Genomic DNA, 25941 nt, shown 5'->3' on the forward strand with positions numbered 1-25941 from the left:
AAGCAGTGCTACGCTGGTCGGAAAAAAAATCTGTTAGTACTTAGCACACATGTGACCTCCTAAGCAAATTGGGAAAAAAGGGAAGAATATGTAGATACGTTATTATTACTCACACTTTCCGAGGATATTTTCGCCATGAATTCTTCGTTGGGTGTTCCCAATATTTCCATTATTAGGTTTAATTGATGGATGTCTGTTGTCATGGGATAGGAGTTATTCAGCGAAAAGTTTCGAGTTTATGAATTAAGAGAAAATCACGTGTCGTATTGCATATTACGGTACATACTGGAATGTCTTGTTGATGAAATTTCAGTTAAAACATGGCGTGTTTGTGTTTATGAGTTTGTGGTAGCGCACAACAGGCAGAGTTCTTGTTTACGTGTTCACTAGTTAACGATGTAGAGAGCTATTTCGCGGATTAGTTAGCATGATGCATACGTATGGTAAATGGCAGAATGGTCGATTTCAGTGATCAATGGTACATGCCAGGTTGGAGATTTATACTTTGTTTAGACAAAAAATTTATAAATATCGTATATAAGTGGAATTTATATACGATCAAAATGGGTTGATGTACGCCAAAACTATAATGATAATGTATTACCGATGTTTGTCCCACTCCAATCCTAATGAAATCCGAATTTAATTGTTAAATTGGTGAATGGTGAGCGAAAAATTGGATACCTGAATTGCATCCGACATGCACAAACATTTTCAAATGCGATTATAATGAGAGATGTGACTGTTGTTAAGTGGATAGTCATGATCGTGCGAATAATGAAATCATTAGCATGCATATACACGATACACCCATTAACACAAGTACGTGTCAATCAATGCAGTCTATACAGGTTCACAACTGTGACAAAATCAATAAAAATAAAAGAAATATCTCCAAAAAAAACTGCATATTAGTAAAAGGATACGGTCTGTGCCGGGGAAAAGCGTTCGACCCGTCAACAGTTCGGCCATGATGCACCCGACGGACCAAATGTCCACGGTTTGATTGTAGTGCATCCAGTTGAGCATGATTTCCGGCGCCCGGTACCACCGAGTCGCCACGTAACCGGTCATTTCGTTCTCTGTGGGGCGGGCCAGACCAAAGTCTAGAATTTTCAGCTCACAATCCTCGTTCACTGCTATGTTGGACGGCTTCAAATCCTGTAACGAAAGAAATGGGGTTCTGAGCTTTCTGCTGAATTTGTACGAACAATTCTAGTGTGGTTTTATCGATAGTTCAATTAAAAAATGTGAGCTAGAGTGTTTAAGATGTGTCATATTTCAAAATCCTTGCATTTTTCCTAAAAAGTTTTTAGATATGTAATACATTAGATGCTATATGATACATAAGATGTTATGTAATTTGCGAGTATTCAGAAAAGAACATAGAATTAACGTTCACAACATGTTGTTTTATGTAATAGCGTTTGGCGATTTTGAATCGATGTTTTTTGTTTCGGGTAATCGATTTTTAATTCGATTGAATTAATGAGTAGGGTAGAAGCACCGGTTTTGGCCACCCTAAAAGAAAATATTTCTAAACAATATATGGAAGGCCTGCAAATGCATCAAGTAAAAGCTTTCAATCTATATTATGCATGAAAAATATTGGAACTGAGCTAAAACCATTTTTTTTTTCTTCGAAAATGATATTGGTCAATTTAGGCAACCTGAACCAATTCCATCCAGAGATTTGAGTTTGGTTCCTAATTGTTGATGACGCATGAATTTCTTATGAGACTTGCTAATTTAGGAGTAATCTGGCCAGCTTAGGTATACGAAAGTTAAAATTATGAGGGAAATGAATTATTTTTATTAGTTTTTCGATCAATTCAGGAAGTAAATGAATGTAATTCTATCATTTGAATGTGGTCTACTGAAAACAAATTGTTTCATGGTGATTGGTAGGCTTCGTGGCCGTGCTGTTAGTGTTGTCAGGCAGCGACGGAATCCGGATCAATTGTGTTCGGTTCGCGTTGCGCTGATGAAAAAACGAAGTGTGAGGTTGAAAAACAAAACAAACAAAACGCGTCAGTAGTGTTTGGTCTGTTGAATCTGTTGCTTGCTCCTTTATGGGCGAGCGACGGAATCTGGATCAATTGTGTCCGGTTCGCGTAGTAATCACACTTTCGGTATCGGTCACGCGTGTATATGCTCACGTATTCGTTTCAAACTTTATCTTTATCGTTCACCAAAACGAATCCTTTCCAAACTCCCAGTGTTTTCTTGTGGAAGTGCAGAGGACTCCTCGTCTTCCGTAAAGCAAGTAACACGTCAACATTTCCCTCTCATCCCCAAATTGACCTGCATTCGGACGCAGCCGGCGCCGGTATTATTTGTTATAATAATGAGAGCACCAGTGCTTACACATTGAAGATGCTACTGATCCTGAGTAGCATCTGTTGGTTCCCTGTGTAAGTACAGCTGTACTTGCAATAACGGAGTAGCAACTGCGGGCGGTCAATCATGCTCATGCTCATACAAAAAACACGATGAGGAAAGGTGATGTAGCAATGTTAATGTGGTATAACCTCGGGTATAACAACAAGGTGATTCGATAACTGTCATATACCATCACTAAGATGATCCAATATTAGGGTGACTGGACTTCAAAATAATCAATATTGATGTCGTTTAGCATTGAAATGGTTAAGGACTTTTCATGTTTTAAAGTGGACACCTTGTTTATACTGCATATTTGTTATTTATCTACACTGGTTAGAGTTCGACTGTATCTTCAATTATTAAAGGAATATCAGCAATGCAGTCTTTTTTTAACGAGTTTTATCATTTAACGTTGAAACGTTTTTGCAAAATAATGCGTTGCTGATATTTAATTAACTATTTATTAATTACATCGTAATTGGTTTCCTGAACATCGTTCAACTACTATTCTATGATTTCATAAAATAAAAGATCCAATAAAATACTGATACACTAAAACCTCAATTTTCAAAGCATTTTTTTCAAATATTTCAAATTCAATATCCGTTACTTTTTTTTGAAGTTCGTAATTGAGTTGAGACGATTAAACGGAAAATTATGCTTTGGGATTCACGTAAATAATCTCTTTTGTTTTCAACTTTTGCTTTGTTGTTCAATTCATACGTGTTTAATCTATGAAATATTATAACGTATTATTGGTCATATCTGCAATAAACTCCAGTATACTCTGGATTTTAATTTTCAGGTCTACAAGCGTGATCTAGTTACCTTTAAAATCTTTTCATATGCAAAGAAGTTAAAAGCAATATGCTGCTCTGATTTTGTTGTTGTATTGTTTTGTTGCATTTATGAAATGTTTTGAGTAATCCAAGAGCTTCCAGGAATATAGGCCTTGAGATCTTCAGAGTATCAAGAACATCGGCATATTCAATAGAGTATTTGTGGAGGATTAATGCAGTACCCCGTTTAGTTAAATAAAGGGTTAAGAGTCTATGTCATTATAAAAAAAATCCCGGTGGGTGCTATATCAAAAAGCAGCCAGGCTGCTGTCTAGCTAAAATTTTTATAAAAATGATCCGAGTATGCCTAGGAGTGTGTGGTCATTACTTAGTCACGCTAAAAAACGTTAGACCATTTATGAGACACAAGAACTGCAAACTTTCAAGAAACGTAATGTTTGGTCTTGTTAATGCATAAGTTTTCCAAAACTTTTGTAAAATATATTTCTTAGAAATGTACTGTTTACTAGCTGATTCAGCTGATTTATTGGACCTATTGCTCGCATCAAACTGAAGAAGCTCTGTATGAAGTATACCTTGTATACCTTGAAAATGGTTTCCTGCGAGACAAGCAAACAAACAACGGTTAGCACTGGTGGCAAATATTATGAAAAACCTTGATTTTTTATCTGTTTGCCTTGTCGATCGAAATTCATTGCATGTAATTTTTTCGACATAAAATTGATCGTAGAGGGCAAGTTAACATGCTAGGACAGCTCTGTGTGAAGTATGTTAAGGTGATTATATACCGAAGGCACACCTCAAATTTTCAAGAGCACAAGACTTGAGAACCAAACAGCGCTATGCGTCGAAAATTTATCCCATTGATCACCACCAGCAAGTAAGCAATTTGATTGATTTCCAGCGCGGAATGTTGTCAGATTATCCAGCCTTGTGCATTCGAAAATTCAAAGTATGGCTTCGTTTTATAATCACCTTAAGTGTATACCTTGGAAATGGTTTCCTGCGAGACAAGCAAACAAACAACGGTTAGCACAAGTGGAAAATATTATGAAAAACCTGGATTTTTTGTTTTGTTTGCCGATCGAAATTCATAGCTATGACATGTAATTTTTTCGACATAAAATTGATTGTAGAGGGCAAGTTAACATGCTAGGGCAGACAAATTACGAGAAATCCTAAAGCTTTTGAACCTATTCGCTGAAAAATCAACATTCAAAGCAATCTCTAAAATGTCCATGATTTATGCTCATAGTAAAACTATAGTTTATACTCAAAATTTCTCTTTAGAATTACAGAGAATAGACTGTTGTTAAAAATGAGGTTTGGTTTCTACACAAATATGTTTAATGGATTTCTTCAAGTCAATTTATGTAGAAACATAACATTCGCTTTGAATTATGATTTACTTGCAAAAGGTTTTAAATAAGTGTATTTGTAGCTTTTTTTTTTAATAATAAATTTGTGTAATTTGAAATTTGGAAATATAGGCAATTCGGTTTAAATTATAGGGATGTTCATAGTTTTTGAATTGAAAGAAATTCGTCTCCTAATCAAACATTACTTTTTCGGTCTAAAAATGTTCACTTGGCTTCAACAGCTGAATATATGTAAAAAAAAACTACATGTTAAAATTTATTTTATAGGTAGACAGGCTTGAAAAATTTGTTTTTAAGTAAAGAGAACTTTGATATTAAAAAAATTGTTTCTTCTTGCAAACATGTTCATTGGAGTTTTGAAACTATCAACAAATACCATGTTTCATTGTTTGGTATGGTTTTTCATTGTTGAATTTGTGCCAAAAAGCATACAGGATAAAACTAATAAACGCCGGATAAAACTAGTTCAATAACTTGAGACAGATTGCCTATTATTAAAATTGGGTAAGTATTTATTATATATTTGTAATTTTTTTTTTATTTAAGCTTTTTCGGTAAATATCGTTTTCAATATCGAAACTTCGGTTAAATATGTTTTTACAGTATGTTTTCGGTAATTAAATTTATTGTACCGAACAAGACCGAATTGAGATTTAATGTAAAAATAGGGGTTTTCTTAGTTGTTGGAATTTCAAGTGATATCAAATATGTTCTTTTTTATCTTCGATCTGTCACAGGAACTCAACTAGAAATTGAATACGAAGAAACTATATTCCATCGATTGCACTTCTGATTTATAGGCAGGTTCTAAAACTAAAGGTTTTACAAATTTTAAATAAAATAAGTTTTCGGTATGATCAAGAGTTTATCTTGTCGCTTAAATAAAGATACAGTTCCTGTTCAATAAGATCTTTGTCTAAGAAAACTAAATGTCGTCGCTTTAAAGGCACTTAATTGAAGCAAATAAGCATTTTCGTGTTATTTTAATAGAAGAAATTTCCTTTTCTTTGCTCAAACACATTCACTAGATTTCTGCAAAAAAAATGCATGCAACAAAAACTACTCGCTATGAATATTGTTTTACGGGCAAACGGGATGAAAATTTCAGGTTTCTCGTAGGTTTTTAATTAAAAGAAATATGGAGTATAATTAAAAAATAATGTTTCTGGTCAAAAGTTCAGTAAGCATGAACTCTTACAATCTAATTTGTGCCGAAAAAACTACATGCTATCATTTTGATATTTGAGTTCTATGCAAACAAGTTGAAAAACAAGGATTTTTCAGTTTTTTAATCAAAATAAATGGGGGGCCCAGATAGCCGTAGCGGTAAACGCGCAGCTATTCAGCATGACCATGCTGAGGGTCGTGGGTTCGAATCCCGCTGGTCGAGGATCTTTTCGTGAAGGAAATTTTCTCGATTCCCAGGGCATAGAGTATCCTCGTACCTGCCACACGATATACACATGCAAAAATGGTCTATCGGCAAAGAAAGCTCTCAGTTAATAACTATGGAAGTGCTCATAAGAACACTAATCTGAGAAGCAGGCTTTGTCCCATTTGGGACATAATGCCAGAAAGAAGAAGAAGAAGAATCAAAATAAATTTTGAGTGTAATCTAGCATTTTTATCACTACTCAAAAATGTTCTCTAGACTGCTGCAATCTAATTAATGCTGAAAAAAACGACATGCCACTGCTTTAAATGTTGGTTCAATGGATAACAGTTAAGGGAAAAAAGTATTTCTTAAATTTTCAGTAACACAAATTTTAAGTGTAATCAAAAATGTATATTACTGCTCAAGCATGTTCACTGCACTTATACCAGAAAATTTACATTGTAAAAATGTCAAAAATGTCTCATTGAACAACATTGCAAAAGGAAGTTTTTACCCAAGACTTCTATATTAGCATAGCATAGACTGACTGTACATGTCAATGGTTGCTACTCCGTGATTGATCGGAACTGGTAAGAATTGTACTACGATCAAAATGAATTAGGGATGGGAATATTCGCTTATTCTCGAAGTACAATTTTAGCAGATCTAATATCATTGATCAATAACGGCCCCGGCCAAGTCCTTACAGTCAGGTGGGATGGGGAAGGAAAGTTAGGGCGTAATGATTGTTGTTTCTAGAGACCGAGAATACCTCTGCATCTCCACAATCACAACGGGAAGGGTGTTTATTAGTGAGGGAGGAAAAGATCTGGGAGTCACCATTGGTCAATGATGCGATCCATGGCTAAGGAGGAAAAACAAGGGGGTGGCATGAGCTTATATTTACCAACCCAACATCAATTCAACATGGCGTCCAGTGTTCTTATTTGGATTGTTTTGAGAAGGACAAAACATATGTTTTTATGAGTAGGAGACATCAATAATACTTCGCTGATGCGTAAAACATTAAACAAAATTATGAACAAATGAAAAGCGTCCCTAAATACGACGATTCAATGCGATATGTTTAATTGCCAGAATCTAGCACTAGCAGCGTATGAGCCGTATACTCGAAAATCAGGAGCAAGGTTAGGGCAAACCGACCAGAAAGTGGGTACCAAAACGCGAAGTACCAAAACGATGTGAGGAAGAGCCGAAATGTATGCAGGATGACAGCCATGTCAGTCCCCTGAGGAAAAATACAACATAAAGCTAGTTTTGCATTTTGTCTCGAGAAGTTTATGGTAGAAGATTTTAAAAATACGTCAACATTCTTAATGCCGAACAATTCAAAAGATGTTTTAGTAATAGCGAAAAGAGAAAAATATATGTAGGGGGAGATCCCCCAGTACCGGACACTTAAGCCACTAAATTCATAATTCGAAAAATATTGATTTTATGCGCTCATGTTACCCATATATTATAAATATTATCATTTTTATAGTGTACAAAAATAAATTTGAAAACATAAATATGAATTTTGACAATGCATTTTGATGATGTATTTTAGTACCAAATTGATCGATCTTGAAAGGTGGCATCCAAAACCGGACACGATCTGGAAATGCCTCGAATTCTGCAAATATGAACATCATTGAATGTGTGCACTATAGGAATAGTTTATAATTACCAATTCAATGCATTTGCAACACTTACAAGATTAATTTGAGTTTTTCTTAGTTTGTCTTAGATGCCTATCAAAAACCTCTTCCATATATGATGAAAAAAAGCACATTTTACGATGTTGTTCTGAATGTTCATTCTTCTTAGTTTTATTGCATGTTTGATACCATAATCGACGGAACCCATGAAAAATGAAAGTATTTTGAGACACTGACGCAATAATAACAAAGATATCATATAACAAATCAAGCTGTTCGAAACTGAGGGACAGGAGGTGCTTAACGAAAATTGTAATTTGTCCATATTTAGTTCAATTATGGTACAAAATACATTCATACTATCAAATTAGGATTATGTTTGATCATGCTTGCGTGATCCAAAGTATTTTTTCATATTCAAAATAATTACTAAATAGGCTCAAAATTAAGAAAATACGTCAGTTTTTTAAAGATTTTCAAACTTTTCTACTTTTTATGAAGGCATGCATATTTCAAGGATGTGTTATTCTACGCGAACATTAATCTACATAATAGCTTTCTTTTCTACTAATACACCATCTTGATTGGACCATGATCTCAATTTTTCGACTTTGTCCGGTATTGGGTGCTGTCCGGCACTGGGGGATCTCCCCCTATATATTTTAAATATTTTTAAATAGGAATGATGACGACATTTGTAGTGACGAACCATACATAGTTTGTTTGATAATTACAGAAGAGTAACGCTGTACATTCAAAAGATGTTTTTAGTAATGTTAAACAGAGAAAATATATGTATATTGAAATTGTATTAAACAGGCAAAATGCCGACACTTGTAGTGACGAACCATACAAAGTTTGTTTGAATATTACATAAAAAATGTGTCATTATAAGCATGAAACGAGCTCACCAGTTGATAATCCATCCTCGACTTAACACGGATATCTTTTCGCACGCACACAACGCGAATCGTAAAACTTCTCGGCGTTCCGAAAACGAACCGTCTTGCTTGGGCTTTCCGACTCACTGCCCAGCAAAACACGCGAAACGAAGCTCAACTCTCGGCGTCCCGAAAACAAACCGTCTTGCTTGAGCTTTTTGAAGCACTGCCTTTTTACCTAAGACTTTTATATTAAGAGATAAAATTGATCTAGTTCAGTTACAAGTTATCTAGATCAAAATCAAAGGGATCAAAATTTAGGGCAACTAATTCTAAAATACTCTGTTGAAAATACCAAACCTCTGGCATTCATATCCAAAGCACTAGAGGTCTTAGTTGTCGAAATAAGCGACCTTCTCAAATTTGTCTCGTTCGGGATGCTTGAAATATTTTTCTGAAAACACATGTCTTAAGAAATATGTATTGGTTTAATTGCTCTTGGGGAAATTTGAACAGCCCTAGGAACAGTACTCTGTCAAACCGTACACATTTTGAGGATATGGACATGAGATAGAGTAGAAGCACTGGTTTTGGCCATATCACCAATCGTAGCCTTAGTGGATTATACACAGTTTTAGACAGAAAATAAGCGTAGATCTGTTGGTGTCTAATAGAACACATTCATAATGGACTTAATAGCTCTACAACTTATTCAAAAAACAACAGAAAAACAAAATTTTCCTTTTAGTTTTGACTCCTATAATCCTAATTTGGCCAGTGTTTTTTTTTTATAATTTGGCCACTCTCATATGAACTCGTTTGGAGATGAACCAGCCACAGGCTGAAAATCTCCCTAATGAAGCTAATAACAAAAAAGGACTCAATGTGATTGGCAAAATTCAGGAACCAAAGTTAAGAATGCGGCTGAAACTTGTTCTGGTGGCCCATATTGACCATCGCGGTTGTCAATGCAAACATGTGGGTTATGCTCAATTTCGATATTTTTTATACATAACAGGGATTGGCGTATTTGCAGTACATGTAGAGCTTTCCATATATTTTTCAGAGATGTTTATTCTTAGGCTGGCCAAAACCGGTGCTTCTATCCTACATGAATGAATTTCGAAAATAGGTTGAGCCATCGCTGAGATATCCATTTAGATGTTTTTGATCCCGGGGCTCCTAGTGTTAAAGACTAACATGTATTCAACATTTAAAACAATTTCATATCTCTCGTCTAACAGTTCATCGTAAATAAATAAATTGAATAATCGTGAATGAAATATGGTTATAAAACAAAATAGAGTTGTTCAAAATTTATAAAAAAGGGGTGTGAAAATAATTTATAGCGGTACGTTATTTGTGGATAGTCCCTAAAAAGATATTTTGAATTTCAAGAACGAATCAATATGAAAAATTGAAAAGTTTAATGCAAACACCTTTTAATTAAATTTCAGTAGTTATCCTGTTATGTTTTGTACAGTACTGATGAAAAAATCTCGCTATTCGTACACAACATCAGTATAAAGTTGATAATAAATCTTCGAGCTGTTTAGTAGAATACCTATAAGTTTTTTATCTACTTATCAGTATAAAGGTTTTGACGGTGACAAACCGTGCGACAGCTGCATAATAATATTTTATAGCATTAAATTAGTGAAGCGACTTAACTTAACTAGTTAAATCCGATTCGTCGATGTTCTAGTTAAACGTGCCTAGCGCTATGTGTACTAATCTCGAATCGTGAAATGTGGTGAGACATGCATGGATAATGATTAGAGAGTAATTGACTTTTACACTACTGCAGAACACTAAAACCACAGACACAGACGTCACACTTTCATCATTGTCCAACGACCACCTTTTAATATGGTAGGTGGCCAATCCGCCATCCAGTCGGCCAAACACACCGATTTTAGCATTTGTTTTTTTTAGCATTGATTTTAGCGTACATGTCTTTGTGACTATGATTTTGATCGAGATTTGTTCCAAGTGTTACGTCTGTTAGTCTGTGCTAAAACGCTTAAGAATAAAAATCGATAATTGCAAACGCCATTAACAGTTCTTACCCTGTGTATAATACCGGCACTGTGAATGTATTTAAGGCCCCGTAGAATCTGATAGACTAGAAATTGTACATGGTCGTCCGAGAGACGTTGTGTTCGTATAATATTGTTCAGGTCCGCCCCCATCAGGTGGGTGACCAGGTAGACCTGCTGGAAGGAGTCCAGTGTGTTACCTCCGGGATGGAAAACGTCCAGCAGGCCAATTATGTTCTCGTGGTTCATGTGCTTCAACATGCGGAGTTCACGATAGGTTCGTTTGGCGTGGACTGCGGACTGGAAAGGGCGCGCCAGCTTTTTGATTGCCACCTTAACGTTGTGTTGGGTGTCCGTTGCAGAACTGTTTCGAAAAGTAAAGAGAAAAAAGTTTACAGTTAATTATATAGTTCTAAGTGGCAATAGTTGATTGACTCGAAGGAGCCGATTGCCTCGAGATCGGTGCGTAGACATTGCTAATTAATGTAGGTACTGTTGTAATAGCTCTGTAATAGCGATGGCGTAGATGAAACATAAAAAGATTGATTTGGCTTCAAGCTAGGCCCTTGGTAATTCATCATCGTGACACACGCAACTGGTTTCAATACAATTTTCATATTGCTCTCTGATATATTGTTTTAATTTTTTTTTATGTTATTCGATATTTCTACCCAGTGATTTTTTCATTTATTTTTTTTACATTCTTATTCATATTTCATTTGTTCATTCAATTCATTAATGCTGGAATAAATAGTGATTATTTGATAACCAAGGTACACACTTAAATTATTGTACGGATTCCTGTAAAATCTCAACAGCTGAACAGTTCGGTGAAATAAATTAACGGAGTACGTACGGTAAATTTTTACAGTATTCCGTGAAAAATCACTGGAATCCGTTAAATTTCGACGGAATTACGGTGTTTTATTTCACCGAACTGTTCAGCTGTTGAGATTACGGTGAAATTCCCCGTATGAGCTTAGTGTGTACGGTGGAGTAAATGGATATAGAGAAAAGAAAAGTTAACTAATATACTTCAAATCGTTATTTGTTTCGATTTTTCTGATTGTTATGTATTGAGTATTAAGGACTTTAAAATTTGCGACAAATGGTCCACCATGGTAAAGGGTGGGATGAGTGGATCATAATTTAAAAAATAATCTATTATCAATACAAATTTGATGTACTATTCATTCTTGTTACATATGTTGATTGTTTTTTTTTTTTTTTTTTTTTTTTTTTTTTTTTTTTTTTTTTTTTTTTTTTTTTTTTTTTTTATGTTGATAGTTTTAAAATAGAAAAATATCAAAAAATATTTACACTGATTAAAAAAAATTGTAACTAGAATATATTGGAGAAAATTCTATCTATTTCATAGACATAAGTTATGCAGAAGTATTATAGGATTATTAAAAGTGATGTTTTTAAAAATCACTCGTAGTTTTAAAATATTAATTAGATTTACTTTTGATTAACAAAATAAAATCTAGGCTTCGACACCCTAAGGGTATTTTCGGCAACACTAACTTATCGTCCTTGTAACAATTTATCTACGGAACAAAAGTTACCTTCAATTTATTCAACATATTCCTTGAACTATAATCTTCCATGTAAATCACATCTTTCACAAAAATATTATATAACATGGGTTTTATTATAAAATGAAATAAATGCTTACTAAATCATCGTTATTCGTGAGCTGCCGTATAAAACAATACAAGAAAAGCTTAAAAAACAACTCATAATTTTGAACGGTCCAATTATCCGCTTTAATGCCAATTTGTCACAAAAGCTACGCACCGATCATTTATGGACAGTTAAACGTTTGATTTGTATATAAAGCACTCGAAAATACTTAATATTTATGCTTAAAATCACAAATTAAAATTATTGCACTTTGTTTTCCTCGGCAATCACTTTTTATTACTGGACCAGGTTGCCACCAGGGTTAACAATTTAAATTCACAGAAAAAATCGAACACAACTAATTACTAATTTATTTATTGGAATTAGGCAACAAAGCATGCATTGGTAACAATTGAACCTTTCAATATTTTCCTTATTTGAAGATTGTAGCGCGTAAACTTCAATATACTGAGGAACATATAAAATATGCGTCCTTTTTTGTACTAAAGGCAATCAGAGGATGATGTATTTGTGTCAGGTTATAAGTGAATTGATTTGCAAAGGGCCTATCTGATTTTTTCATACACTGAGAATAATATCGTCAATAAATTTTGCTGGAAAAGCTAAGATTTTGATCCGAATGAGCAGATCGAACCATATACGGAGAGTGCAATTAATAAAAACAAAATATAAATACATCGTGGAACATCGCAATCGGAATTTGTTTTTAATGTTACCATTCATTCTCTCGGTAATAACATATTAATAGAGCGTTCCATGGTTTATTCATTAATTTCATAACACCAAAAATGGTAATTTTCGACACCAACCCACCCCCTGGGAGCTATAACACCTCAAGGACACCTACCCACCCCGCCTAGAGCGTTATGAAATTGGTGAATCGGCCCCAAGAGCAGCCACCTTTACAGACCACAACCATATTGAGCCATTTAGCGTGTCAGCGAAAAGTTGAAATTCTTTACTTTTCGCATTTAACGAAATTCGAAAACAACTGTGCAAGTACTGTAGTTTGGGATGAGATTTGGCCAAAATGCGCAAGCCCTCATTTATTTTTAATGCGTTACGAGGGGGTGAATGGGTGTCGAAAACGGCCATTTTTGGCGTTATGAAATTTGTGAATAAACCCTTAGTGAAAGACTTTCACTTATCGGGCTGAGTTTCGAGCTGTCTAATAACATAGAACAAAAGAAAAACAGAGCTACCAACATTTATTAATTCTCGCATTTTTTAACAACGCCCCCCCCCTTCTCCGATATTACCGACGTCAGAACCTATCGTGGCGCTAACATCGACTCAGATCACTATCTAGTGATGGTGAAACTGCGCCAAAAACTATCCGTCATCAACAATGTACGGTATCGACGCCCGCCTCGGTATAACCTAGCGCGACTGGCCCAACCGAACGTCGCTGCCGCATACGCGCAGCATCTCGAGGTAGCGTTGCCGGAAGAGGGCGAGCTTGACGAAGCCCCTCTTGAGGACTGCTGGAGCAACATAAAAGCAGCCATCAACAACGCAGTCGAGAGCATCGTCGGGTACGTGGAAAGGAGGACATGTAACGATTGGTTCGACGAAGAATGCAGGCAGGTTTTGGAGGAGAAGGATGCAGCGCGGGCTGCAATACTGCAGCAAGGAACGCGACAAAACGTGGAGCGATATAAAAGAAAACGGAAGCAGCAAACCCGCCTATTCCGGGACAAAAAGTGGAATGTGAAGAAATGGAACAGCTGCATCGTTCTCAAGAAACGCGAAAGTTCTACGAGAAGCTTAACGCATCCCGAAAAGGCTTCGTGCCGCGAGCCGAAATATGTAGGGATAAGGACGGAAGCATCTTGACGGACGGACGTGAGGTGATTGAAAGGTGGAAGCAGCACTACGATGAACACCTGAATGGCACGGAGAACACAGGCGACGAGGGTCACGACAGCGGAGGAAGTGACTACGTCAGCACGGCGGATGAAGGAAACCAACCTGCCCCCACATTGAGGGAAGTTAAGGATGCCATCAGCCAGCTCAAGAATAATAAGGCCGCTGGTAAAGATGGTATTGGAGCTGAACTCATCAAAATGGGCCCGGAGAGGTTGGCCGCCTGTCTGCACCGGCTGATTGTCAGAATCTGGGAAACCGAACAGCTGCCGGAGGAGTGGAAGCAAGGGGTCATATGCCCCATCTACAAGAAGGGCGACAAAGTGGAATGTGAAAACTATCGTGCGATCACTATCCTGAATGCCGCCAACAAAGTGCTATCGCAGATTATCTTCCGTCGTCTATCACCAATAACAAATGAGTTTGTGGGAAGTTATCAAGCTGGTTTCATCAACGGCCGCTCGACAACGGACCAAATCTTCACTGTACGGCAAATCCTCCAGAAATGCCGTGAATACCAAGTCCCAACGCATCACCTGTTCATCGATTTCAAAGCGGCTTATGATAGCATCGACCGCGAAGAGCTATGTAAAATCATGGACGAGTACAGCTTTCCCGGGAAGCTCACAAGACTAATAAGAGCAACGATGGACGGTGTGCAGAATAGCGTGAAGATTTCGGGCGAACATTCCAGTTCGTTCGAATCCCGCCGGGGACTTCGACAGGGTGATGGACTTTCGTGCCTGCTGTTCAACATCGCGCTAGAAGGTGTCATGCGGAGAGCCGGGTTCAATAACCGAGGTACGATTTTCACAAGATCCAGCCAATTTGTTTGCTTCGCGGATGATATGGATATTGTCGGCAGAACATTTGGAACGGTGGCAGACCTCTACACCCGCCTGAAACGTGAAGCAACAAAAATCGGCCTGGTGGTGAATGCGTCAAAAACAAAGTACATGCTGATAGGCGGAACCGAGCGCGACAGAGCCCGCCTGGGAAGCAGTGTTACGATAGACGGGGATACTTTTGAGGTGGTTGATGAGTTCGTCTACCTCGGATCCTTGTTAACGGCTGATAACAACGTTAGTCGTGAAATACGGAGACGCATCATCAGTGGAAGTCGCGCCTACTATGGGCTCCAGAAGAAGCTGCGGTCGAGAAAGATTCACCCCCGCACCAAATGTACCATGTACAAAACGCTTATAAGACCGGTGGTCCTCTATGGACATGAAGCATGGACCATGCTGGAAGAGGACCTGCAAGCACTTGGAGTGTTCGAACGAAGGGTGCTTAGGACGATCTTTGACGGAGTGCAGGAGAACGGTGTGTGGCGGCGGAGAATGAACCACGAGCTCGCTAGGCTCTACGGCGAACCAAGTATCCAGAAGGTTGCGAAAGCCGGAAGGGTGCGCTGGGCAGGGCATGTTGCAAGACTACCGGACAACAATCCTGCAAAGATGGTGTTCGCGTCGAATCCGGTTGGCACAAGAAGGCGGGGAGCACAGCGAGCGAGGTGGCTTGATCAGGTGCAACAAGATCTGGAGAACGTGGGCCAAAATCGAGGTTGGAGAGACACAGCCTTGGACCGAGTAAATTGGCGTAACATCGTTAACGAGGTTTTATCAAATTAATTGATGTAACACCAACTAAATAAATAAATAATTCCCAGTGGTGATAATTTTTATGCTGGTCCATCCATTTGCTCAGACACAAGAAGCTGCACGCTCGGTTACCAATGGATTTTAGGGCGAGATCACAGGTTATGTGAGAATTGCGTCTTATGTCAGAAAATGACGTTTGCCTTCGTTTTAGGTGAGCTATAGTCCAACTAACGGAAGCCGAATTAAAACGTAGCCCACTCAAAGAACTGTAGTTGTAGATAATTTCAAGGAATACTACATTAACCCTTTGGGGCCTGATTTTTTCCAAGAACTATTATACAGTTTTTTGAACGCCTTTCAATAGTTTTGGTGCTCAAAATGCTAAACATAACAAGAAATGATGACAAATATTTTTTTGGGAGGTGCTAGGTCTTCCAAACTGCTCTTGAGTTCATAACTTGAAGTCTATGCTTGTAATAACAACCTTGTTCATCATACATGGTGATGAACTGAAATCTACCGTATATTCTGAACCTTCTGAGTGTTCAGCAAATATTATCAGATCATTTCGAATGTTCTAGATTATCCAACTTGTCGGGATTTTAAGTACATAAGATCTACAACGCGATGAGAGTCAGGATTAAGTGGTAATAAATTAATAACCACGAAACGAAGCACTTCCGAAACATGGTGTATTCGACAAAGTTTCCAGTCATAATTAGCGACATATATTGGGAAGCATCCATAAATTATGTCACGTAAAAATATACTATTTTCAACCCCCCTGCTTTTCACCTTTTTTTTGTGAACAATTTGTGAAAACGTCAGTAGAGTCTAAATGCGTAAACGAGTAGATACACGTTTTGAATATATGTGTTTGTCGACGAATCTTCTTCTTTTTTCTTGGCATATCGTTCCCACTGGGAGGAAGCTGGCTTCTCAGCTTAGTGTTAGTTTAGCACTTCCACATTTATTACCTGAGATCTTTCTCAGCTAATGACCTTTTTGCATGGATATATCGTGTGGCAGGCATGCGCCCATACTCTGTGCCCAAGGAAGTCGTCAAGACTCTTTCCTTTACGAAAAGATCCGGTAATCGTCATACAAATCTCGAGCTCACAGTGTGGCAGGCACGAAGATAAAGGGTGTCCACGATGAAATTGCCACACACAAAATTGATTCGCAAAATTCGAGTTTTCATCCGATTGCCATCAAATTTTCAGGGATTGAAAAATAACTATTAATCTTCATTTTATTATTTTACTCGTATTTTATTAACAGTCCATACGGAAATGCCCACACCTTGGTCTTAACCCCGGCCATGAGATTCTGCACAACCTGTGAATCAACCGTTTTTTGCATTTGAACCCATACTTTCCTCAGTTCCTCGACTAGTGAAGACATGATCTTAGGTCACTTAATTTCCGAAATCGACTTCGGTAAAACGGATTACCGAGAATCCAACAGCCGAATCTCGGTAAAATATTTGCCGAATCTCGGTAAAATATTTGCTGAATCTCGGCAAAACTTTTACCGAGATTTCGGTAAACCATTACCGAATCTCGATAACGTTTGCCGAAATCTCGGTAAAAAATTTGGTTTGCCGAGATTCGGTAAAATTTTAACGATATTTCGGTAAAAAGTTTACCGAGATTCGGCAATTTTTTTACTGAAATCTCAGCTGTTGGATTCTCGGCGATCCGTTTGCTGAGGTCGGCAAAATAATTTAAGTGTGTAAGAAGGTGCTGCTTCATAATCGCCCAGTACTTCTCGATGGAGCGGAGCTCCGGAGTGTTGGAAGGGTTGAACATTTTCGGCACGAAATTGACCTTATTATCCGCATACCACTTCAGCACGTCCTTGGAGTAGTGGCATGAGGCCAAATCCGGCCAGAAGATTGTTGGGACGTTGTGTGCCTTCAGGAGAGGGAGCAGCCGCTTCTGGAGGCACTCTTTCATGTACACTTGTCCGTTCATTGTGTCCTAGGTCACGAAAGGTGCACTCCGCTTCCCGCACGTGCAGATGGCTTGCCAAACCAGGAATTTCTTCGCAAATTTGGACCTCTTCTGAGTGCGGACATGCTCCGGAACGCTGAACTTATTCTTGGCCGTGAAAAACAGGTTGCCGAGGATCTGTTTGAAGTCGGCCTTCACATATGTTTCGTTGTCCATGAAAGTATGGGTTTACATGCAAAAAACGGTTGATTCACAGGTTGTGCAGAATCTCATGGCCGGAATTGAGGCCAAGGTGCGGGCATTTACGTATGGACTGTAAATAAAATACGAGTAAAATGGTAAAATGAAGTTTAATAGTTATTTCTCAATCCCTGAAGTTTTGATGGCAATCGGATGAAAACTCGAATTTTGCGAATCAATTTTGTGTGTGGCAATTTCATCATGGACACCCTTTACTCTATGCCCAAGGCAGTCAAGAATATTTTCATTACGAAAAGATCCTGGACCGACCGGGAATCGAACCCGGAACCCTCAGCATGGTCATGATGAATACCCGCGTCGTTACCGCTTCGGCTATGGGGGCCCTATATAACCTGGTAGATTATATAACTGAACTCTACTTAGCGAAAAAAAAAAACACTGCCACAAGGGCAGATTTGAAGTTCTAAGCTCCAGAATAGTTTGGAAAAGCTTTTGAGATTCTCAGAGGTCAAAAGATTCCGTTTGAGTTGAAAATATTATTATTTGCAGCGTTGCCAGATCTACAGAAATTTCCGTAGATCTACGGAATTGAGCACATTCTACGGATCCGTAAGATAATTCTATGGAAAATGTATATTTTCTACAGAAAGCTACGGAAATTCTCATTATTCTACGGTAATTTACGGATTTTTCCAACGGAAATCTACGGAATTGCAATGCCGGGGATCTCTCCCCCCGCTTATCACTTTTCGTCTACGGAATGATTTCCAAAGAAATCTGGCATCGCTGATTATTTCTAGCGCAAGCAACTACTGCTGTAAATTTCGAGAATTGAGCTTCGGGATAGTCTGAACGTCGTAGAATATCCCAGGACATGAAAAGGCATGTGAAGCAGCGTTTTTCTTGACATAATAGGTATGTATTACCAAGTACGAACATCAATTGTATTTACAAAAGGCATTTTAAGCTACTTTTATACTAACTATTCTATTTGTCAGACTTCTGCATGTTCAGGATGTTAAATATCTGGAAAAGTGTAGCCCTGAAGTTCTGAACTCCAGGGTAATTTGGAGGGCCCGGAATACTCCAAACGTTCTTTAAAACATCCTATTGATACGTGCGAAAGTTCAGTGAACATGGTAGATTATATAACTTCACCCAGTTTAGCAAGAAATACTACTGGAATAAATGTAGACATGAAATTCAGATTTCCAGGGTAATTTGGAGGTCCTGGAATACCTCAAACGTTTCTTGAAGTAGCCTTTTGATCCGTGACAAGGTTCAGTAAACATTGTAGATTATATAACTCCACTCAGTTTAGCGAGAATAACTACTGGAACAAGTGTAGACCTGAAGTTCTGAACTCCAGGGTAATTTGGAGGGCCTGGAATATCCCAAACGTTGCTTGAAATAGCTCTTGAGATTCTCAGAGTTTGGTAGATTCTACTTAAATTTGTAATGTTATTGTTTTTAACCCAAACAATTACTGTTACGGTTGTAGATTTCAAAGAGTGTGCTTCAGGACAGTTTGGACGTCCTAGAACATCCCAGGATATAGCAAAGCAAGTGAAATAGTGTTTTCGTTAAAAGAGTAATTCTGTATTATCTAGCCTGAACATCATTTATGTTCACAAACAGCATTTCACGCTTCGTATGTACTTATAGTTCAATTTTCCAAACTTCAGGATGTTCAGGATGTTCTAGGTTGTCAATTAGGTCATAAAGGCATATACTTCATATTTTTCTCTGATAAAAGAGTATATTTGGGACAACTTTGCCGAAGACAGTATAAACATTTGTTCATTGTTTCTTTTTTTACAGCCTTTTCTGTACTGCGGTCATATATGACCGCGCCGGCCCCAAAGGGTTAAAGTTTTATATAATTACTAGCGGTCCCGGCAAACTTTGTCTTGCCATCAAGTAGGCTGTTAAAAACGCTATGAAACGTCCCGTGCAAAATGATAGTTCCGTTTTTTCAACTTTCCCGGTGAATATCCTGGGATTTTTATACACACAAACACGTCGGAACCCTTGACGAAGAAAACGGAGAGAGAATGATTCATATCCGTTGGCCCGTTCGTACACAGTTAAAAATAATGAAGATTACACGTCATGTAAACTTCATTTATGCGATGTAAACATGACGTCATGTAAATTTCAGTTTGAAATCATGTAAAAATGTGTTATATGTCATGTAATCACTCAGAATCCTGCTAGATTACATGACATATAATTGAAGTTTACATGACATATTATGTAAATATCCATGATATTCCACGCTCCAATTATGTGCATTATATGTCTCAGAAATTTACACGTTTTGTTCGAACTGTGTAAGCCATTTTGTGACATACAAACACCATTCCATTTTTATTTATATAGATTCCCAATACTTGCTGAGATATTTCATATTATAATTTGGCCTAATGTCACCCCCGACGACAGTACCTGTAAACTTTGACAGACACTGGCGCAGTTGTTATCAGTTTTTTCAATGGAGAAGAAACCACTGTGTAACAAGTGTTGACTTGCAGTCATCGGCACCAACCAGAGGATGGTGTGTCTTTCTTTTTGTCTTTCGTGACTTCTTCCGCTAACGATAAAAGTCATGCGTGTTGTTTGAATGCGGACAGATGGTGTGGATCAGGAGCGGATAAAAGGGATAATATTGCGGCACTCATTTCAAATCCACATCCACCGGCGCCAGTAACGCGCAGACAATATTACGCGCAATTCAAACGCTACTCTGAAATTAAAGGAATCCGATAATCACGCTCCGTGGAAGTTTCTCACAGAGCACGATATTATGAACCAATGGATCATTAAAATAACCATGTTAATGTTAAATCCCATATACAGTGGCGCATTTGTTTTGATGCGGTGAGAACTGACAAAAACTACCTTTAATGATCCACGTCACGCTGCAACTTTTTCAGTTGGTCGGTTGGTTGGTTCTTGGTTGGATTCTCCCCTGCTGCAAGTTTTCAACCATGACATGCTAATTTTTACAGCCAAAATGCTGCCGTAGTGAGATTTAATGCAAAAAATATTCGATGAAATAAATTATAACAAAATTGGGCAGTATCCAATCATTACGTAAAGCAAAAATGTACAATTTTCGACCCCCCTCCGCTGTTTTCAGTGTTGTTTGTATTTTTCTACATTGGCCCTTTCATCGAGTATGGCAAATGAGTGACGTTTAATTTCAGGCATTGTCAACAAATACGAAATGTTACCAATACATGGTGTTTGGCCGAACGCGATTTTTCCGAATTCCATTTGGCCGAATGCCGTTTGGCCGAATTACGAATAAAAAAATTCAAATTGCTCCAACGCTGATGAGTAGGAGTCATATGTGTGGCCCAATAACTGATCAGGTAATTAAATTGTTGATTTTGATAATGTGGCCGAACATCATGTTTATCGCTATATTAGTACTCCAAGATAATAATTAAAACTAAGGACGAAGTTGTGAACCCGCGTCAAGACTTGAAGCTGATGGTTGGTTCGTTTCTGGATTACCAACGGTGTGCTAGGTTTACTCCAGTGTGATTTTTTCTGGTTCCATAACTATTGGCAACAATTAATCTTAATTTTTTTATTGGGAATTGAACCTTCTTTAAATCATTGGCAGTTCTTTGTAGTTATACTGATATTATAATTGTTAGCATTACACTTGCTTAAATTTGTATAAGTGATTTTTCTTTTTTTTTTTTTTTGATCATAGGCTGTTCTTCCATATTTGAATATTTTTCATAGTTCATTGGAATTCTGGCTAATAATACGTTCATAAAGAGTCTTATTGGAAACATATTTTTAACACAAGGGTAAGATGCCATTCTCCTCCAAGATTAACTCTGCGCCGTTGCTTGCGTATATCAATGAATCGAACGACTCAGTGAACGTCAAATAGGCTCACTGTTTCTCCGTCGACAAAAGAAGAAGCCTAAACTCGTGGTTACTAGAACTATTAATTAAATCACTCAATATGATTCGAAGCATTGAAGCGAACCGATGCTACAGAAGGACGAATAAGTCTTAAACCGTTTTAGTTACTGTTAAAATGTGACTACAAACGCAATGCGAAAACCTCTGCTGGCAGCTATTACCGCTAGCAGAGATGTGAATGATTGCTTTCATTTAGGATGTTTTTCTTTCAGCATTGACTATTTTTTAAACTAATATTAAAGAGCTGTATATCAATGCTGATTAATCCTTCTTTAAGAATAAACTGTTCTTTGAAATTCAGCTTTAAATTCATTACAAATGTATGCTAACTAAAGTTCACTATTGCTTTTAAATTTCGGCCAAATGGCAGTCCGGCCAAATGAGCCGGAACCCAACACATAAACTAGTTTTTGTACAGTTTTAGATTTCCGAACAGAATATTTTAGTTGCCGACAATAGTAATTGCATTGCCGATAAAAGAACAAGTGCCTCATGACTTTTGTTAGGAAATACCGATGATTTTGAGAATAATATGTTATTTTGTGTTTAATAATAAAATGAAAAGTGCTCAAGCGTATTTCAAGTATCTCTTACTATTTTTTGTGCTTTATATTGTAAATAATTGCATGTTAAAAAAGTTCAGCTGCTTAGACTGCCGAAAATACGTAAGTTCCCCATCTCCTATGACAAAAGTACAGTGGCAGTTTGATTTTGGCAACACGTTCAAAAATATCTTGTTGCAAAAAATGAACTGTTCCTAAATTGAACGCTCTTTTCAGGGTGCATTTTTCTAAAACAATTTATTGTGGATTGAATTACAATAACATCCTATAGCCTTAGTTTTGATTAAATTATAGAAATTATTGATAATAATTTCCAAAATCTAACAAATTTCGGAAAACCATTTGATTGTGACATGGTGTTAAAATGCATGTTGCCAAAACCTTCGAAAAGCCACTACAATAATGACCCAATTTTGTCTACCCTCGATTTTAGCATCCTTTTGTTCGCGATTTTGTCAGCCTAAAATTTAAATTTATTTTAATTAGACGAAACACATATATACTGGCAATATTGGGAGCATAAAGTAAATGATGACCTTTGACACGTCTATACAATCATCTAAAGATCGAATTTTTGAAATTTAAAATTCTTTATAATTATCCAAGAAACTTATCAATGTTACCTTGGATTACGGTACATAGAAAATGGAAGTACTAAATAATGTTTATATTAACAAAATCATAAAACTAAGTCCTTAAGTTAAAATAAAACTTGAAACCAGTCGAAAAATTTTATCCCGATTTTAACTCTTTCCCAGTTTTGTCAACCCTAAATGCAGCATGGGGCTGACAAAATAGGGACATTACTGTATAATAATGCAAATAATAACAATGCTCTACAAATTTCAATCGCTGTGTGCACACCGTAGACGAACCCGATCGTACCCAAAAAATTTGGCACAGTTATTTGGGCAAATGGATCTTAAAAACCCCTGACCTGAAGAAATGGTTACGATTACCCATCCTACTATCTATTGATGCCGTTCAATGGTAATGGATTTAACAAACGGATGAAAAATCAGGAATCGCAAATGCAAATTATTTTCGTTACTTATGTTTGATTAATTGGCATAACATTGTCTGGAGTGCAAGTGATTTTACAATTATTTGCCCTTTTTCTTACAGGTAATTTGTCACACAATTTACTTCACTGAAATAGTTGTCTGATTATTAGGATAGAAATGTATTATGAGTTAGATAGTCAGACAACTTTCGAAGCTAATACAAGTTTGAGATTAGCTACGCTTGTAAAAATTAAACCGAATAAAATAAATAAATAAATAAATAAATAAATAAATCAACGTGTTTGAGTTGGTCGCAACTCAGCACAAACAAAACCGGCATTGTTCAATAGTTAAACAAAATCCTCAATTTTACTATTAGTCATCACGGGGGGTGACAAAGTATTGAACCAATAATTCATAGCTAAATTACGGTAATCTTGGCCAAATAATTGAATGATCACTGCCGACGCAACGATCACAAAGCAAATGTTCTGCGTGATATCTTGTTTGATGTGAGAACGCGATCTTTGAAGATAATTATTTATGGAGGCGATCATTATAATTTTGTAGGCACATTATCATATAATTTATAATTGTTTCTAAAATAAAGTTACTTGGTGTTTGTTGCTTTTAATTTTTGTACAAATATGTCGAAAAAAAGTTATCTAAAAGTTATCCAAATGAGCTATAATTTTGATTTAGAACTGACAAAGAATTGAATAAGCGGGGTGGAGCAAAAACGATTTTTTGAAGTATATATGAAATCCCAAAGCATAGTACATTTTACCCTCCCTTCACTTTCAGTTCTGAGCTAGTTCATCTCTTCTAACAAGCAATGTTATGCTATACTAATGATGATACATCAGGAATTTGTATCTGCAGAAAATTATATTCGGGGCTGATACCAGATCTATCCAGAAAGGGAACAACGAGCCGGGGAGGCAAATACCATTTGTGACATTGATATTGCTCATTTACACATCTGTGACAACACGCATTTTGGACGGCAGAGCCATGATGTTGCGAATTTGCGAATTTGATAGGCAGTGAGATTTTCAACCTAACAAACACCAATATCATTTTTGGCTGTTCATCTTTTTGTACTTGGTTTTACGTTCCTAGTAGAATTTTGCCTGTCATAGTATGGTATTTCTGAACATTATTGTTAGTTAATTAGCTGGAGCTGGTGTATTCACTTTTCACCATAGACTCAGTTTTAGCTATAAGTTTGCAAAAAAATGACCTGTGGAGAACCATATCACCTTTCACAGTATTGTGCCCTTCCTACGTTTCTCAGACAAATGGTACACTTGAACTTGCGTTTCTCTGAGATAAGTGGCTGCTCTGCTACGATCACAAGCCTGAGGTGAGATTGTGGACATGTTGTTAGTTAACATAAATTAACACCTATATGGGTTTGCTTCCTAAACAGTACACTCTGTGCTTTTCACGTTTGGCGTTTTTGATTAGATATCAATTTGATTTTTGTTTTCTGTGCTGTAATTTTTCATGCTATTATTACACAAGCTACACACTAAAATTGTTTCACCGTAATCTCAATAGCTGAAAAGTTCGGTGAAATAAATTAACGAAGTACGGTAATTTTTTATAGTTTTCGGTAAAATTTCACCGGAAGCCGTTGAATTTCGACGGAATTACGGTGAAATTTATGGATACCTGCGATGCAAGAACAGGCAATTACATTGCAAGTTTTTCAAAGATTTTTTTAAAATCTTTTAAGGTAGTTGTAGAACATATATGGAAAAACTTTGTCATTTTTGTTAATATATTTTATGACAAGTCTTTATTAAACAATCTGAATCTTTGGTTTGTTTTCACACAAGGTATGTTTATGAGGTATAGTAAATTTTACAGGAATACTGTTGATTTTTAAATTTTTGTAGAGGAATTTAGTTTTGGCCAAACAAAAAATCGATTTCAAATTCCTTTTTCGTAAAACCTCTATGGGCTCTGAACCATATAGTACACGTTGTCAAATATATGGCAAGGATCGCAGAGCAGTTCAAACATTTGATTCACACTAGAAAAATTCTGATAGTCAGATCCCTGCCTAATATTTAACACTGTGTATTTACTGATAGCTTAAATTCTCATCAATTACATTGAGCACACAGAATTATGTATACTTCATTAGGCATTAAGATGTTCGGCATGAAGACTTAAGGCATAAAATACGTCAGACATAATGGACGTTTGGCATAAAATATCTTGTCAGTATAATTACTAGAAAATCGAAGTATAATTGCTCGCAATTAATAAAATAGACAATGACGAGCTGTAGATGTGTTCTTTGTTTTAATAGGTTCCTTTATAAAAATGGTGAATCTTATCATGGCACCTCATAAATTTGTACATGTGAGTGATAACGACTTTATAATTTACCCAGAACTTACTAACCCCATTCCCAACACACAATGGGATAAAAATAGTGTAAAACGCAAAAAAAAAAAAAATCAATAGCTAGGAGTGGGAGAAATGCGGTAACATTTTGACACAATTTCTTAAACACTTTGGGCGTTTTCATATTTCCAATCAGAAAAGAAACTAAACGTGAATGATAATTCCATGGATAATTGAATAGAAGCGATGTGATTCACCACACGACAACGGCAGTC

General features: G+C 36.9%; 1 protein-coding gene across 4 annotated transcripts in view; it reads right to left on the reverse strand.

Annotated features, from left to right (window-relative positions):
* Positions 1-25941, reverse strand: part of LOC5570571 (mitogen-activated protein kinase 14B) — a 44349-nt gene that overhangs the window by 7929 nt on the left and 10479 nt on the right. For 3 of the 4 annotated variants that reach the window (XM_001653190.2, XM_021854283.1, XM_021854284.1), the window contains exons 3-5: positions 10551-10884; positions 927-1161; positions 114-193 (exon numbers count right to left, since the gene is read on the reverse strand). In XM_001653190.2, coding sequence (XP_001653240.1) covers positions 114-193; positions 927-1161; positions 10551-10884 — 649 coding nt within the window. The remainder of the gene's footprint in view (positions 1-113; positions 194-926; positions 1162-10550; positions 10885-25941) is intronic. The other variant, XM_001653189.2, reaches the window with a different exon arrangement.

The sequence above is a fragment of the Aedes aegypti genome, chromosome 3 (assembly GCF_002204515.2).
Source record: "Aedes aegypti strain LVP_AGWG chromosome 3, AaegL5.0 Primary Assembly, whole genome shotgun sequence".
In the NCBI taxonomy this organism is placed as follows: Eukaryota; Metazoa; Arthropoda; class Insecta; order Diptera; family Culicidae; genus Aedes; species Aedes aegypti.